At 46.4% G+C, this 18,337-nt stretch overlaps 1 protein-coding gene across 2 annotated transcripts; it reads right to left on the reverse strand.

The window, feature by feature from the left end:
- Window positions 1-135: 135 nt before the first annotated feature.
- Window positions 136-17,376, reverse strand: pabpc4 (poly(A) binding protein, cytoplasmic 4 (inducible form)). Of its 2 annotated transcripts, none has more exons than XM_035532782.2 (14): window positions 16,701-17,376; window positions 10,333-10,526; window positions 9,546-9,661; window positions 7,922-8,061; window positions 6,927-7,021; window positions 4,899-5,036; window positions 4,689-4,784; window positions 3,539-3,808; window positions 2,974-3,172; window positions 2,545-2,675; window positions 1,560-1,650; window positions 1,146-1,276; window positions 743-865; window positions 136-525 (listed from the first exon to the last, which is right to left on the reverse strand). In XM_035532782.2, the coding sequence occupies exons 1-13, from the start codon at window positions 16,894-16,896 to the stop codon at window positions 767-769; spliced, it is 1,896 nt and encodes a 631-aa protein (XP_035388675.1). In that variant the 5' UTR covers window positions 16,897-17,376; the 3' UTR covers window positions 136-525; window positions 743-766. The 2 variants fall into 2 exon arrangements, with proteins under 2 accessions (XP_035388675.1, XP_035388673.1); XM_035532780.2 differs by having other exon boundaries at window positions 2,959-3,172.
- Window positions 17,377-18,337: the final 961 nt, after the last annotated feature.

Here is an 18,337-nt window from a genome sequence, read left to right on the forward strand (position 1 = left end):
CCAACAGTGGCAACCTTGCAATTACTAGTCAAGTATCTTAACTATTAAGCTACCACTGCCTTAAAAAGTAGAAAAAGAGTTGTCCTTGGAAATTCAGTTACGGTCGACAGAAACAGAGCAACACAGGACACACAATACTTTTTAAATAGTCATCCCTTTATTTAGACGGCCACACCACTCAGGGTTGTGAAGGTGGGAGAGAACCCCAAACAAACCAGCAAACACACGACTCTCAACCAAAGCAAAAGAACCAAGCTGGATGGCCTCGTACAAAAAGGACCGTCTCGGCCACGTTCCAGAGAGTTTTCCCTCAAAGAAAAGCGCCACCATTTAAATACATTTTTAAATAGGCTATCAGTATTTATTTAAAAATGATTACAGAGTTAAAAATATAAGCCCTGCAACAAAACTTTAATGTTCAAGTAGGTTTTTAAATTATATTTTTACTCTTTTTTGATGTTTTCTGTTTTTTAGGTTGGTTGCACTAGACAGTGAAGTGTTCTCCTCACAAGCCTTCACTTCAGCCTACGAAAACCCACACAAACAAGAAAAAGGAGTTATAACTTAAATATAGAAATTATAACAAGACATTTTATTTAAAGCACCTACATACAGTATTTCAAAGGCTGTTCGAGTTGTCTTGGAAAACTTCACCTCTAACATTATAATAAATTATTGATATGTATGAGTATGTAGGTGGTATTTATCTGATCAGTCGTGTGTCCAGCGGAAAGTCCGTTACCCTTTGGCGAGCGAGCGTCACTCGTCATGACGTAGCAGCCGCGGTGGCAGAATTGACTCCTACTTTCTGGGTGGCGTCTTTCTTCGCCTGGTGAGCCTGGAGAACAGCTACAGCCTCCTCCACCTACACACCCACCCACACCCACCCATACATACATACACACACACACACACACACACACACACACACACACACACACACACACACAATTATATATATATATATATATATATATATATATATATATATATATATATATATATATATATATATATATATATATATACACACACACATATATATATATATACACACACACACACACACACACACACACACACACACATATATATATATATAGTGTTGTTTTGACACTGGCAAGAGGGAACATTAGCAGCCTGACCTTGGAGCGCAGGGACTCATGGGATTCCAGCATGTGCAGGAGTTCAGAGTTATCGATCTCAAGCAACATTCCGGTGATCTTTCCTGCTAGGCTCGGGTGCATGGCCTGGATCAGAGGGAAGAGACGCTCGCCTAGGAGAGACGGAGCGGAGGAGGGAGGGAGAGAGAGATGAGAGAGAGACAGAGAACGGAACGAGGAAGAGGACATGAAGAGAGGAGGAGGGACGATGATGGAGTGAGGAAGCAAAAAAGGCCAGAAGAGAACGTTAGGAGAGATGGTCATTAATGGAGCATTTTATTTCTGTCTGGTCAAACTTATGCTGCACAAACTAAGAATACCGAAAGGCAGAATTACAAACTGTCGCTCTGAGGCACGCGGATACGCTGTAGATGCACTGAAGGCCCCAAGACTCACCCAGCATCTGCTTCTGCTCCTGGGGCGGGGCAGCGGCCAACATGGAGGCTGTCAGGGGCTCCTGACCTTGCACATGCACGGCAGGCTGCGTCTGGGCAAGAACAAGCACAGCAGCACAAACCTGGTCACAGAGCATGACAATGTACTGACAGAGCATCACAGGGAATTACAGAGCATGACAGTGTACTGACAGACCATCACAGGGAATCACAGAGCATGACAGTGTACTGACAGAGCATCACAGGGAATTACAGAGCATGACAGTGTACTGACAGACCATCACAGGGAATCACAGAGCATGACAGTGTACTGACAGAGCATCACAGGGAATTACAGAGCATTCAGGGTGGTCTCTCTTTAAATCAGTTCTCATAGCATCCACACAGCATCACAGAGAACTGACAGAGCATCACAGAGCTCCCTGTTTAAATGCTTCTCCCAGTGAACCTGCAGGCACTTCAAACAGACCCACTACATTAGAGCAGTGGTGTATTTCTCAGGCATTCCATGAAATCCATGTGCATCTTCTATTGTGGGGAAAAAGTTCGATAAACTTCAAATGGTAATCAAACATGACTGAGCAGGACATGAATTCTGCAGATGTCTTTCGCAAGATAAAAGGCAAAAAATCTCCAGGAACGTCAGAGTTAAAAACAGATTATGGATTTGCGTCTGCGTCTTGTGCATTGTAGTGATGATTGAGTGTTCCGGCCGTGTGCAGGTGGCACTGGACCTGTGGTAGAGCGTTTGGGCCGTGTGCCCGGCAGTACCGTACCTGTGGTAGAGCGTTTGGGCCGTGTGCCCGGCAGTACCGTACCTGTGGTAGAGCGTTTGGGCCGTGTGCCCGGCAGTACCGTACCTGTGGTAGAGCGTTTGGGCCGTGTGCCCGGCAGTACCGTACCTGTGGTAGGGCGTTTGGGCCATGTGCCCGGCAGTACCGTACCTGTGGTAGGGCGTTTGGGCCGTGTGCCCGGCAGTACCGTACCTGTGGTAGGGCCATGGGTTGCACCAGCTGAGGCTGGCTGCTTCGCACAGAGGTGGCATACTTGTAAGGCGGCATGGTACGGGGCGTGGTCACGCCCATCCCAGGGCGGCCACCGAGCTGACCCGTACCAGCTACAGACAAACAGAACACAAGAGAGACAGAGGCAATGTTAGGAGTGGGCACTTTTCTGGGCATCTGCCTCAGCCAAGCACACAGAACCGTTCTGCTTGGATATCCGTGATTGGCCGAGAAACATGTCATCAGTGGAAGGGTTGGTGGTGTATTATACTCTGTAGTGGGAGGTGCAGTAGCAGACTGCATCAGTGAACCGCTAATTCACTAATGCTAACTGAGCCACGCAGGCCTCTGTTGGTGGTTAGCCGTGTTAGCACGTGCTCGGCAGGGTTCGCTCACCCCCTCTCTGGGCACCTGTTGGTATTCCGCGAGGTCCTTGCGTGGAGCTGCCGGGACCAACGTGGCGGATGTTGGTGCGTGGGCTGGGCTGACGCATGGAGGGGGGCATGCCCTGGAAGCCACCCTGCGCTCTGCCTCCCTGCTGCTGCCAACGCAGGTTTGGCCGCATCTGCGCCAGCTGGCTGGGCGCGTAGTACGTGGTTCTGTTCTGAGCCTGTGGCACCGGTGCACATGGTCACACAGGTCGACATTGGCACAGATCACCATCTCTTGTGCTACCGCAAAGTGCCCTCGAAGAACAACTTTTTAAAAGTTTCAATTTAAATGTGAAAAATCTGAAAATCAGAGCTCGTTATTTCAACCGGCGCAGATATTAGACAGTTTAGTCTGTGGTATGTTTAAGGTAAAGGTCAGGTTAAGGTAAAGCAAATGATCGCCTTTGCAGAAACTCTACTGACAGCATACCACCTGGAGAGGTGTATACCTCCCCCGAGCTGTAACGCGGCTGTGAGGAACCACAGCCGCCTGTCAGGCTATGACATTGGCATAAGCCGGCACGAGCCAGGGCCCTGGCGCTCACCTGCGGCACGGCTGGCATGAAGTAACCGCTGGCAGGTTGGAACTGGTTGATGATGGCGTTAGCTGGCATGGCACGCATGCCAGCGATGCGCTGCATGTACTGGTTGGTGAGGTGAGCCTTGCGCTCCTCCTTGCGCTGCGCCAGGGCCACGTAGAGCGGCTTGGAGCCCACGATGCGCCCGTTCATCTCAGTCACCGCCTTGGTGGCCTCCTCCGGCGATGAGAAGCACACGAAGCCGAAGCCCTTGGAGCGACCCTCCTCGAGCATCACCTGCCACGTCAAACACGCCATTTACATTTACATCAAGTCTTGGCCGCACACTTTACAGCTCTACTGCTCTGCGGAGGGTTTACGTCAGGTCTAGACTGCACACTTTACAGCTCTACTGCTGTGCGGAGGGTTTACTTCAGGTCTAGACTGCACACTTTACAGCTCCACTGCTCTGCGGAGGGTTTACTTCAGGTCTAGACTGCACACTTTACAGCTCCACTGCTCTGCGGAGGGTTTACGTCAGGTCTAGACTGCACACTTTACAGCTCTACTGCTGTGCGGAATGTTTACTTCAGGTCTAGACTGCACACTTTACAGCTCCACTGCTCTGCGGAGGGTTTACGTCAGGTCTAGACTGCACACTTTACAGCTCTACTGCTGTGCGGAGGGTTTATGTCAGGTATAGACTGGACACTTTACAGCTCTACTGCTCTGCGGAGGGTTTACGTCAGGTCTAGACTGCACACTTTACAGCTCTACTGCTGTGCGGAGGGTTTACGTCAGGTCTAGACTGCACACTTTACAGCTCTACTGCTGTGCGGAGGGTTTACGTCAGGTCTAGACTGCACACTTTACAGCTCCACTGCTCTGCGGAGGGTTTACGTCAGGTCTAGACTGCACACTTTACAGCTCTACTGCTCTGCGGAGGGTTTACGTCAGATAAACCAGGGATTATGTCTCACGCCCACACCCACACCCACTCATGTCCACGCCCACACTCAAGCTCATGTCCACGCCCACTCATGTCCACGCCCACACCCAGCCTCATTCCCCTTGCTTCTCTGATGGGCTGATAGCTGTTGTTTATGGTTCATTTATGTTTAAGTTGTTTATGTAAAGCAATAAAACACTGGCCTTTAATATTTGACCTTTAACCCACCTTTGCACTGGTGATGGAGCCAAACGGAGAGAATTCCTTACGCAGTTTCTCATCATCAATGGTGTCATCCAGATTCTTAATGTACAAGTTCACACCCTGCAGAAACACATCAGCAAGTTCAGCACGGACACACGAGTGCGTTTACGCAAACACACGCGCCACAAAGCCAGACGATGGCAGGCGATTGCGGGCGAAGGCGCGTGAGGTTACCTGGTACCTGCTGATTCTCTCCTGCTTCAGCTGCTCAAACTTCCGCTTGAGTTCCGCCTGCCGCTCCATCTTCTTCTGAGCGCGTCCAACGAACACGGCCTTGCCATTCATCTCTGTGCCATTCATCTCCTCCACCGCCTGCAAGAGCACATTGGCGCAGCTTAGGTTGGAGGATGGAGGACCATCCTTTCTTTCATCAGCCCATCCATCCATCCATCCATCCATCCATCCATCTATCCATCCATCTATCCATCCATCTATCCATCCATCCATCCATACATGCAAACACGTATCCAAATATCCTTCCTTAGTTTCAGTCGTTTTACCTTATAGCCAGCATTAGTGGTCGACCGATACATCAGCCAGCCAATAAATCGGCATCGGCCTGCGCTCACGAGGCCCACGAGGACAAAGTGCCTACAGGCACAACCCCGTCAGTTTAGCTGCTGTGGCACCTCTTTGTGCCTTTTGCCGCTCTACAGGCAGATGTCAGTAGGTGATGTGAAATAGTGCGTGCCAATGCTGGCTGTAACGTTTCCTGAGAGAAAACGGTAAAACCCGAAAATCTTTCAAAGCTTAATATATTTAATTGGTCGTTCTTAATAACATATTCAATGTTTACTGTCTGTGTAATTAGATTGATTTGGTGACAAAATGTGAATAATGTTATTTGGGAATTGAAATGTTAGCAAGCTTTTAACCAGTTAAACTACAGGGCTCAAAAAACTGTTAATTCTCGTCTCATCTCAACAATCTGCTGTCATAAGCAATCGATTTGAGTTATACGATACCCAACGTTAGCTACAGTAGGATTAGCATTAGCATTAGCTAATGGGAGAATTAAACATAATGGCTTACGTTAACAGGACTCTGAAATCTAGCATTCTAGCTATCATACAGTGTGTGTGTGTGTGTATGTGTGTGTATGTCTTGCTCTGCGTGTACACCAGCTTGGAATACTTATCTTAACTATACTCTGCTCTCTCTCTCTCTTTTGTCTGCTCTCTCTCTCTCTCTCTCCTCTGCTCTCTCTCTCTTTTGTCTGCTCTCTCTCTCTCTCCTCTGCTCTCTCTCTCTCTCTCTCTCCTCTGCTCTCTCTCTCTCTCTTTTGTCTGCTCTCTCTCTCTTTTGTCTGCTCTCTCTCTTTTGTCTGCTCTCTCTCTCTCTTTTGTCTGCTCTCTCTCTCTCTTTTGTCTGCTCTCTCTCTCTCCTCTGCTCTCCCTCTCTCTTTTGTCTGCTCTCTCTCTCTCCTCTGCTCTCCCTCTCTCTTTTGTCTGCTCTCTCTCTCTCCTCTGCTCTCCCTCTCTCTTTTGTCTGCTCTCTCTCTCCTCTGCTCTCCCTCTCTCTTTTGTCTGCTCTCTCTCTCCTCTGCTCTCCCTCTCTCTTTTGTCTGCTCTCTCTCTCTCTCCTCTGCCTCTCTCTTTTGTCTGCTCTCTCTCTCTCCTCTGCTCTCTCTCTCTCTCTCTCTCTCCTCTGCTCTCTCTCTCCTCTGCTCTCTCTCTCTCTCTCTCTCTCTCCTCTGCTCTCTCTCTCTTTTGTCTGCTCTCTCTCTCTCCCTCCCTCACTCTCTCTCCTCTGCTCTCTCTCTCTCTCTCCTCTGCTCTCTCTCTCGCTCCTCTGCTCTCTCTCTGCTCTCTCTCTCTCTCTCTCTCTCCTCTGCCTCTCTCTTTTGTCTGCTCTCTCTCTCTCCTCTGCTCTCTCTCTCTCCTCTGCTCTCTCTCTCTCTCTCCTCTGCTCTCTCTCTCTTTTGTCTGCTCTCTCTCTCTCCCTCCCTCACTCTCTCTCCTCTGCTCTCTCTCTCTCTCCTCTGCTCTCTCTCTCTCTCTCTCTGCCTCTCTCTCTGCCTCTCTCTCTCTCTCTCTCTCTCTCTCTGCTCTCTCTCTCTCTCTCTCTCTCTCTCTCTGCTCTCTCTCTCTCTCTCTGCTCTCTCTCTCTGCTCTCTCTCTCTCTCTCTCTCTCCTCTGCTCTCCCTCTCTTTTGTCTGGATGTTCTCTCTCTCTACATGGAGGCTGACGGTGATCATGACACCTTGTTTGCATCCTCGTGCTTCTCGTAGCTGACGAAGCCGAACCCTCTGGACTTCCCCGCAGGGTCTGTCATGACCTTTACGCTCAGAGTTTTACCTGCAGGTGATGATGAGGATGGCGTTCAGCTTCAGGTATGGAACAACAGATCAGTTACACTGAAGTCATGCACATTTAAAAATATACTCTTATGTTCTGAACAACAATGTTCTGAAAATGTTCTGAAATTTCTGGGTTTTCTAATATTTGTCTGCTGTCATGAAACCCAAAAATGTTTTTGTTTTTTTTCTAACTCTCAAGAATACAAAATCTGTGGAGTGCCCAAATAGTCCAGGAAGTTCTTGGACTCTAATAACAGTTAATCTACACAGTTGAGTAATAATTGGTGCCTCTCTCTCTCTCTCTCTATATATATATATATCTATACCCCCACCCCTGTCCACTGTTATATACTTAAAAGCCCCACCGATGTCTCTGATCTCTAACACTTTATGGTTGATGCTATTAATATCAGCATATGTATATACCTGGTCATTACTCTGGTTTCTGAAGTAAACTGCAAAATCGAGTCTGGCTTAAATGAATTTCAAGTTAAAAAACATAGGCCACGCCCAACTGTACCGTATTTATCAAAGAACTGACTCAGGCCACGCCCAGCTGTACCGAATTTATCAAAGAACTGACTCAGGCCACGCCCAACTGTACCGTATTTATCAAAGAACTGACTCAGGCCACGCCCAACTGTACCGTATTTATCAAAGAACTGACTCAGGCCACGCCCAACTGTACCGTATTTATCAAAGAACTGACTCAGGCCACGCCCAGCTGTACCGTATTTATCAAAGAACTGACTCAGGCCACGCCCAACTGTACCGTATTTATCAAAGAACTGACTCAGGCCACGCCCAGCTGTACCGTATTTATCAAAGAACTGACTCAGGCCACACCCAACTGTACCGTATTTATCAAAGAACTGACTCAGGCCACGCCCAGCTGTACCGTATTTATCAAAGATCTCTTTCAGTCTGTCATCATCCATGTCCTCTCCAAAGTTCTTGATGTAGACGTTGGTGAATTCTTTGGCTTTGGCGCCCAGCTCTGCCTCTCTCTCCTTCCGGGACTTGAACCTCCCCACAAACCTACATACAGTACAGAGACGCCACTGATGTTAGAAAGCCTCATGTGAAAGTGTCTCACGTAAAAGTGTCTCACGCACAGCTCTGGCTGGCTTCTGTCCTAGTAAGAGGAGTGTGTCCAGACGGGAGTGATCTGAGAGTGTGTGGCGACGGCAGTGATGCACACACACACACACACACACACACACACACACACACACACACACACACACAGGGGGCATTGAAATGTGAATGTGACATTGGGAAAAAACGTATGACTAATGACTGTAAATCTGAGCATTATCAGATCTGTAAATATGATCATTATTAGATCTGTATATCTGAACATTATCAGGTCTATAAATATGAGTGTTATCAGATCTATAAATATGAGCGTTATTAGATCTATAAATATGAGCATTATTAGATCTATAAATATTAACATTATCAGATCTGTATATCTGAGTATTAGATCTATAAATATGAGCATTATTAGATCTGTAAATATGACCATTATCAGATCTGTGAATATGAGCATTATCAGATCTGTAAATATGAGCATTATCAGATCTGTAAATATGAGCATTATCAGATCTGTAACTATGAGCATTATCAGATCTATAAATATTATCAGATCTGTATATCTGAGTATTGGATCTATAAATATGAGAATTATCAGATCTGTAAATATGACCATTATCAGACCTGTAAATATGAGCATTATTAGATCTGTAAATATGAGCATTATCAGATCTGTGAATATGAGCATTAATCAGATCTGTGAATATGAGCATTAATCAGATCTGTGAATATGAAAAGAAGGTCTTCACCATTGTCCTACTATTATAATCACAGAATGGAAATGTAGAGCCTCTTGTTGAGCTATTAGCAAAATCTATTTTTTTTAAAATAATTGAGCAGTTAGTTCAGCTCACAGCTAACTGTTGATGGCCGCCGTGATCAGAACTGTGTGGAACTAAAGGCATGAAGTGGCTTTCGAGGAACACGGACTGGGCGCAGCTGACCAGACAGGCCGACCTAATCTGAACTGGAACTAAGTACTGGAACTAAGTACTGGAACATTTTATTTCTGGAGAAAGAGGTGAAATAATGAATAATAAGTTCCCCCGTTTCCCAAACTTTTCTGTGGAGTAATGTGGAACTCCACATATAAAGGGATAAGTTCTGTTCCACGATTTTCCGTCACAGAAGGATCGGGGTCACTGCTACTGACACCGGCTACAGGTTTAACAAGCAGAACGGACAGTGCGGACACTGTCTGCTATGTTACGTGCTGGGTGTGTTCATTGTCTGCTCCATTTAGACAACCTTGTGTCCTATGACTGCTTGCGGGACAGAGAGGTTAGTTCAGGAGCCCTTGGCTCTGTGGTGTTTTCTCTCTTACCACCGCGTTTGGCGTAAACGGCAAACGCGCGGCGGTAAAAAAACAACCCATCCGGCGCTAAACCACGCGGCTCGCTTCTCCGCCGTTCTGTCTAGACACTCACACCTTGCGATCATTCAGGAGCATCCCATTCATCTTCTCGATGGCACGGTCCGCGGCATCCTGCGTCTCGAAGTGGACAAACGCGTAGCCCTTCGAGCCGTTCTCATCACACACCACCTGTGTAGGGAGGACCAATCAGCTTCAGATATTGGCAGTGACGTCATCGACTCCGAAATGCAGCAGAAGCTGCAGTCAGTCACACATCACTGATGGCCTTTCTCTCCTCACCTCCGGAACACCATTACCACGATAATCAAACACAAAGATCAATCATTTAATCTGAAGGCATTCCTTCTTAACTCTAACGCAGCCATGCTCAAGTCCAGTCCTGGAGATCTACCCCTCCCCCACAGATCTGAGCTGAACTGTAATGCCTGGCTCTAATATTACAAACGTTACTGGAGGTCTTGAATAACTCGACTGTGTGTAAGATTAGTTCTGGAAGGAAATGCCAAATGGTGGAAGGTTCTCCAGGCCTGAACCACATCCCTGCTCACAGTATAAATTATAATCGTCAGTCAGCCGTGTTTCCCAATTCCGGAAACCCCTTTATTCCCTTTAAGCTCCAGTGCACCTGATGGTTCTCATCAGGGAATTCTAGGACCTCAGTGTTTTAAAGGGCTGCTTTTAGCTACTGGTCACGCACTCCAAAGATCCTGGACCAGAATCAGGAAACACTGCTACTGAGGGATGTAATCCAGTGGCAGCCTAAAACCTCCTAGTACATTTTCCTCTTTTTATGTGGACACACTCCCAAGTGTCCATGCGGTCTGAGGGTCCGCCCCTACCTTGCAGGACAGGATGTTTCCGAAGGCGGAGAAGGTGTCGTAGAGGGCCTTGTTGTCAATGGACTTGTCCAGGTTCTTGATGAAGACGTTCCCGACCCCAGACTTGCGGAGCGACGGATCCCTCTGGGACCACATTATCCTGATGGGTTTTCCCTTCACCACGTCGAAGTTCATGGTGTCCAGGGCCCTCTCGGCTGGAAACCAAAAAACAGGCAATCATATTTCTCTTCCTCACCTCTTCCACAATCACTCCTCTTGCTCAGGTCACCTCGACCCATGTTCAATTTGTCTTTTTCATTCATTGTGGTTTATCAGATTGAACATACAAGTGAAAAAGCAAAGAAGCCATCAGGGAACTGAGGCAACTACAGCAAGGGCGAGACGCCAAACTACAGCAAGGGCGAGACGCCAAACTACAGCAAGGACGATACGCCAAACTATTTTCTAAAACAAAAATAGCAACATTCTTTAAAACTGAAGAGAACACTACAACACCAAATCTGACGTGTCTTCTCTGACGGTGCTGCTTGCTCTGTGAAGTACACTGAGTTTGAGGTGTGTAGCATGAGCAGGCACATCATGCAGTCTCAGGTGCTTATGTTACGGTATGACGTGAACTACAGCTCATGCTATGGTATGACAAACTACAGCTCATGTTATGGTATGACGTGAACTACAGCTCATGCTATGGTATGAAACTACAGCTCATGTTATGGCATGACGAACTACAGTTCATGTTATGGTATGAGATTGAATTACAGTTGTGTCTGTATTCAGTGCGGTTTCACTTTTCACTCTGAATGGGAGCTCTGATTGTAGAGCAGTGGCACAGGACCAGACTCAAGCTCTTGATCGTTGACCTCAGTAATGACTTTAGAGATGCATGCAGGATGGCTAACAAAGCTAACAAAGCTCTCTATACCTGCTGTGCTGCTCCTGTAGAGGAGGGCAACTGCACCATACTGCATGTACTGACACACACACACACACACACACACACACACACACACACACACACACACACACACACACAGGCCCGCTACCTTTTGTTCCCATCACTCCTCTAGTGGAAACGTGCACACGCACACACACCCTCTGTTTAAAGCACAAGGCAGCAGTTTGGAGTGTGATTGTGTTTAACATAGGGGTCAGACAGACGAGGAGCAGAGGTCACGGGGACTGCAATATTCCCAGTTCTCACCCCACCGACTACAGGCACTCTCTGCACCAAACCAGTAACACACAGTCTGGGACTGTTGCTGGAAAAGTGCCTCAACCAATCCCAAACTTCCACGTCCACTTCTGGACTGAATTCAATCCAAGAAAACACCAGTACATTTTTTTCTTTTTACTGAATCCAGTCCACATGCCAAAATACAATCTGATCTGAACTTTGGAAAAACAAAACTTGAGTGTAATAGAGGCAGACTCGTGTCCAGCTGGGGCCGTTTCATTAGTTTGAGACTTGCACTAGTTTAACCATGAGTCAGGCAAGGCTGGGAGCTCATCACATCTATATATAGCCATGCAGGGTCCTGCGAGCTGACACCACCAGATCCCTACCCATCGATGGAGCACAGGGCGGACTCGCGAGGACAGCGCTACGGTTGACAACTGCTTACACGCACGGCCAGTGCACGCCAAGATCAAGACACATGGCAGTCTTGGACCTGTTACTGGATGATAGTCTCACTGATTTAGATTTATTGAGGAGAGCGAAGGGGGAGAGCTACTCTGGAGACCCATTGTGCCTCTAAATTTAAGCAAAGTATGAAGACTATATAAAGAATTAAGAGATAATCAGTTTCACTTCACTTTTATTAAGCAGTCTGTGTTCACAAGCTCAAGCATGATTCCCTCTAATGCCCCCACCCCTTCAAACGTGACACACCTTTGGGTTGCTAAGCTGTTTCTCACGCACGTAAAAAACATGCTGACATTCTGAGTCTTCAGTCGGGGTCGAGGAGTTTGAGGAGCTCTGACCTTTTGACCTCTGTACTGTGAATAGGATGTGTGTGAAGTGAAAAGCTAAGCGCAAAGAGCCAGGTGTTGCCCATGGTGCCGTAGCGTGTCGAACGCATGCAGCATGTCGAACGCATGTAGCGTGTTGAACGCATGTACAGTGTTGAATGGACGTACTGTGTTTAATGCATGCGTGTTGAATGAATGTAGCATGTTGAATGTATATACCGTTTTGAATGTATGTAGCGTGTTGAAAGCATGTACAGTGTTGAATGAACGTACCGTGTTGAATGCATGTGCCGTGTTGAATGCATGCACTGTGTTGAATTTATGCAGCGTGTTGAATTTATGTAGCGTGTTGAATTTATGTAGCGTGTTGAATTTATGTAGCGTGTTGAATTTATGTAGCGTGTTTAATGGACGTACCGTGTTTAATGCATGCAGCATGCTGAATGTCTGTTTATACCGGACGCATTAGTGACATTGTGGAATGTTATGTAATTTCATATGCCACTGTGCTAAAACCAATCAACTGCACTGTATCATATGGCATTAAGGCCTCATGCACAGGAGTGTTGTCCTCAGTTACCTCACTAGGGTCTAAACCAGGTTCCTAGAAAGCTGCTTTAGGACAATGTCTGTTGTTCAATGCACAGTCTAAATCCATTTTAATTAAAACCGATTTGAATCGATTCTAAGTTATCCCACAAACACAAAGTGCCTGCAATTAGTGATCAATGCCTAGCTATGACTACTCACAATATTTACCTTTTAGGCCTGCATGTCCATTGTCCTTTGCTTATTAAAAATGCTAATTAACCATGCTAATTAACCATAATAATTATCCCCAGGGCTAATTAGCAGTGGTGATTAACCCGTTCCTATAGATCAATATCTACCCGAGACCTCGATTAACTGCCTCGACTGTGTAAGAAGAGGTCTGGAATTTGTCATTGGGTCACTAAGCACTTAAAACATTTATTTTACTGTCGTGTTGTCCACTCTAGCCAAGGCTTCAGAGTACTCTGAACACTGACTTATCTATTATACTCACTTCAGAGCACTTTCAGCAAGTTGCTCTGGGCAAGGGCGTCTGCCAGAGGCCATAAATGCAAGTGTGAATTCTGCAGGGTAGTAGTTCTCCAGGCTTGGAAACAGCTATGCAAAAGACAGCTATGCAAAAGAGGCTCTCTTCCTAGAGCTGGGGTCTTCTGTTCGTGACTTCAAATCCACAACACCATCCTGGATTTGGTCAACAATATAAGATAATATACGTCATAGGACACAGGTACACAGATCCCACCAAAGGAACACCAGGCACTGCAGTTCAGTCTACGTAAGAGTCTGGTATGACGTTTACAAAATCCAGGACTGGAAAACAGAGTTGAGGTCCAGAGTTGAAAACCACCATGCTGCAGCTCAACTGAACCTGTTCCCTTCTTTATATAATCTGACAAAATATGCTCATTTATTACTAGATCACAATTCAAGCAATTCATCCTTATGATCACTGGGCTCTGTCCACATGTCTAAGAGGTATTTGAGTGCCATAAAATAATGATTTTATATGTTTTTAATTAAAAAGATGCAGCAAATAATAAATATCTGATTTGTAAGTGAAACTTTTTGGATGTTTTGTTCTGTGGTGCAGAATACAGATTATTTGAGTCTTCATAGTGGGCAAGAAATTGGGTCATGATATTTTAGTGTGTTTGTATTTGTGACAAGCAGACTGCAGACATTAGTGGTACTCATTATGTCTTTATGGAGACAACAAAAAAAACAATGAACGCTTATCCACTGTTATTTGTCCAGGTCATGATGAAAAAAACGGACTTTAGCTTGAACTACAAGACCATTGGACTGTTGGCCTTGGAGATGGATCTCAGAGGAGAAAAAAACTCGAAACTTACACTCTGGGTGGCAAGTTACATGGCATAATAAATAAATAATAATAAATTAATAAGAAAGCACAAATTTACAGACTGGACATTATTTTTCAAATATCACTCATTTTGAGTTTTCATTTACTGGAGACAGTCGAACTCTGTCAGGATCAATAAAGTGTTCTTATCTTAACTGGGACGAACACCCACCTCCACTGCATGTAATCAGCCCATCACAACAGTTCAGAGAACTGGAACGTTTCAGATATGTTTCCCAGCAAATTAAAAGTTCATTAATCAATTTCCCACCCTATCTTACTAATTCAAATAAAGTGTGTGTGTGTGTGTATATATATATATATATATATATATATATATATATATATTAGAAGTTGTATAAGCATGTATTTATCACCTGAGAAACTGTTCCGGAACAATCTTGAACAGAGAGAATCAGATCTCCTGTCAGTCACTTTATGAGACACTCCTCACATCTCCATTATTCTAGCCCCCATCTCTGTCTGTCTGGCTACGAAAGCGTGGCAGAATCCAACCGGCACCCTGCATCAACAGGCGTCCCCCAAAAAACCCCACACTGTGCTAAAAAAACCCCCTCATGTCAAGAATCGTCCTCACACAAGAGTCGACGCTGGACGTGCTTTTCCAAAACGGAGAAAATTACTGCATGCACAGGGAATGAAAGTTACGCACAGAATCCTGGAGAGGAATGTAAACACAGTCTGTATAATACGTTGAACTGTTTCAGACTTCAGCTACACCATTCAAGAGAGTCGAGATCAATCTTTATCCCTCAGAAAGTTAAGTAACGTAGTGCTCTGGCTGAACCTCCTTCAGAGAAATACAGCCATTTAACTGATGCTCGTCAACTGTGTCAAACTTCCTTTAGCTAACGATGCTAGCTAGCCAACACAGGCAGTGACCGATCAACTCACTGGAGCTCATTACAAAGAAATACTGAAAATGTATAGCTAGCATAACGCCACATTTATATCCTATATTTAAATAACGATGTATTATTAATAAAGTCTATTTAATTGCTCGAAAGTGAAGTCATGAGAACCGTGACTGAGCTCCGCGCCCCCTCGCAGATCTTAGAGGCGTGGCTTTGCATTCATGGGCGGGAACGGAAGTTGTGCCAGCATGGCGTTCACAAAGGTAACCGCCAGAGGCGGCGTTTCTAGCTAACGCACCTTTAATCAGGACTAACGCACTTTTAATCAGTCAGAGTCAAAAACAAGGCCCGTCCTATTGCACCTGCCCCCACCACAGAAGCGGCGCTTGGTCAGTCAGACTGTGTCCACTCAGTCTCAGTGACACCCTACCAGGTTCAAATGTCAGCGTGGAGCTCACGTCTCTGTGCCAGCTGTCGCAAAAGGCAGAAAAGCTTTAAACTCACTTGGTGGCTCTTTAAATAGCTCGATAGGGTCACGCCAGGTTGTGAAATGTGGCCCGATATCGAATCCTTCAAACAGGACTAAAACATTTATTTCAGATTCAAACACACACACACACACACACACATACACATATACATATATATAATGTGTGTGTGTGTGTGTATTTCAAGTATCCACACAGACTTCCAGTTTGAAGCAAACCCCCCACCTGCTCTTCAGCTCAGGCTATATGGAAGAATCGGGACACTTTAACTATGTGGGTCAAATAGCGCATGTTCAGTTTCCCATCTAATTCCTTATCATCGCGCTGTCTAAATCTGTAGTCTCAAAGCTGCCACGCAGGGCTCTTATGGGACAACGTCACCATTCGTCCCCAATTCAAATGCTAATGATCATTATTTTCATCTCTTCATTAATCGATATGGCCTTTGCTCTGGGTAGACGCTCAACGGCAACCTACTTGGTAAAGGCCGCTTAGGCACCTGTATCTAATCGTAGTTTCAACTTTACCCCTCAAATCCACACGGTCGGCCCAACATCAGTAATCATTAGTTTCCATGCACACGTTAGCAGACCCACTGGGTGTGCATTACACAGGCTCCTGCAAACGGACTTGTTTTGATGGGACACATTTCTAAAATATAGACCACGTGAAGGCTTTCCCCTTGGAGAACCAGGTTGTAACCTAGACGACAAATGTCACACCTCAGATTAGATTAACAAGACGCTTATTTACAACGCTGCATAAATAAGCCTTCCTTATATCTGCGGCCTTTGAGCAAAATCCCTCTGCGATATCACATCCACTTGGGATGAAATGCGCACAGACGCGTTACCGCGGGCGGACGCACCCTCGCACGCGTGTGGCTCCATGCAACATGCAGAAATGTCCGGCGCGAGAGTGCGAGCCCTCGCGGAGCGTCGCTGGCTCGCGCTGTAGCGCCCGCGGCCGGCCACTAGCCTAGCGCACCCATTTAAAACGTGCAGCCCGCACATGTGCACACCCCGTGCACGACAGCTCGTGATCAGCAGCCGCACGAAACAAACAGGCAAGTCACACGTTAACGGGAACCGGTGTATCCCTGCGGCTGTCAGCTCTTACCGTCCGCGGGCTGCTGGAAGTTGACATACGCATAGCCCAGCGAGCGCCGCGTGATCATGTCGCGGCAGACGCGGATGGAAAGCACCGGTCCGGCCGGGCTGAATTTCTCGTACAGCATCGCCTCCGTGATGTCGGGGTGGAGGTCGCCAACGTACAGAGAAGCCATCGGGTAACTCCCCGCGCTCGCCGTGTTCATTTGGAGATCGCCGTCGGCCGTCCGGGGGAGTCCGCGGGATTACCAGCAACGACAGCGACTGTGTCCGGCTGTGCGTAACGGCCACGGAGCAGCGGGGCGTCCTGCGAGCGGCGGAGCGGAGCGGACCTGCGCCGTACACGCGGAAACTTTTACGCGACTTGTCAGACCGAGCCGCCAGGGGAAGCGCGTGCAGCCGCAGCCTTCAAAACCCACGAGCGTCTTCACGAGAGATGTGGCCGTGCCGGACTGGTCGCGTCGCACAACACCGAGGCCTAGTGTTGTTTTTGAAGCAAAAACAAAACAAAACAAAAATAAATAAATACTTGCGATTTTAGTTCAATGTTAAAGAGGTGCTTTTTTTATTGAGGTTTTATGGATTTTGTAATTTTTATATATATTTTTTCTTTTTTAAATATACTGAAGAACTGTGAGTTCTACACTCACGGTTTGGTGGCCGGGGAAAGAGAGCGCGTGGTAAACGCACGGGCACTTTATAACAGCAGCGGAGGAAATAGCCGCTCGGGTCACACTCGGCACGAGCAAAAAAAAGAAAAAGCTGACCGTGCGTCGTAAAAGGGAGCGCACACCGCATACCGTTACAACTACCCAGCTCGACTTCCAACAGCGACATCTGGGTGTGAACGGTAGCACGGAGGGAGCACAACGACGGTCTCGGGTGCTCACGTCTTAACGGAGGAGAGAGGTGCATCCACTTCACACACCTCCACTGGTCCGCTCGATCTTATTAAGAATTAAGACTGCTTGGTGACATCCCATCAAAAACTGTATATTCAGCACCAGTCAGACAATGAACCACAGACAGACACTTTTAGGAGTTCGGGAGTTACAGGAACCGAAAATAATATTTCAGAGGTGAGAACAATTGAGGAAATTTATCTGGCTGTTATATTATAAGCAGGTCTCGCCCCTGGCCCGGACGACATCAGCTCAAGGCTACTGGGAACTGAGGGACAAGTTATATTTATATATAAAAGTTTGCAAGGTAGGGAGCATCATCATAAAAAACCATGAAAACTGAACTGTCAAATATTACAACCATGTAACATCATAAACAAACTCTGGATTACAAAAATAAACCATAAGTCACTTAAAAACCAATTTAAGAACACAAGGAATAAAAACATTCATATCTTTTGGATCTGTTCACGGACACTGCACATCCACGGTTGATGCCTGTTAATGAGCGTCTATAATCGGATAATTAAAAAGGTTAGAAAACACCTCTCATGGAGAGAGGCAGTCATTTCCATCATCCTAAACAGGGACAAGAACGTGATCTGAGACCTAGAAGTGTAGTGAATGTACATTAGTGTTGACTTCCATGACAACAAAGAGGCTTGACCAGCACCTCCAGGCCTTTTCCACCATGAGCTGCTTTTATCAGAATCAGACAACTGCAGGACTCTCTTAGGTCACAGCA

This window comes from Electrophorus electricus, chromosome 10 (genome assembly GCF_041902795.1).
Source record: "Electrophorus electricus isolate QZ-2024a chromosome 10, ASM4190279v1, whole genome shotgun sequence".
NCBI lineage: Eukaryota > Metazoa > Chordata > Actinopteri > Gymnotiformes > Gymnotidae > Electrophorus > Electrophorus electricus.

Bases quoted from the DNA above. Each gene is read 5' to 3' on its own strand.
- pabpc4 (XM_035532780.2), bottom strand. From the start codon at position 16,896: ATGAACACGGCGAGCGCGGGGAGTTACCCGATGGCTTCTCTGTACGTT. The intron at 8,062-9,545 runs GTGAGTGTCTAG...TACTGTATGTAG, and splicing joins CTCCTGAATGATCGCAAGGT to GTTTGTGGGGAGGTTCAAGT. The intron at 3,809-4,688 runs GTGGGTTAAAGG...TTGACGTGGCAG, and splicing joins GCTCCATCACCAGTGCAAAG to GTGATGCTCGAGGAGGGTCG.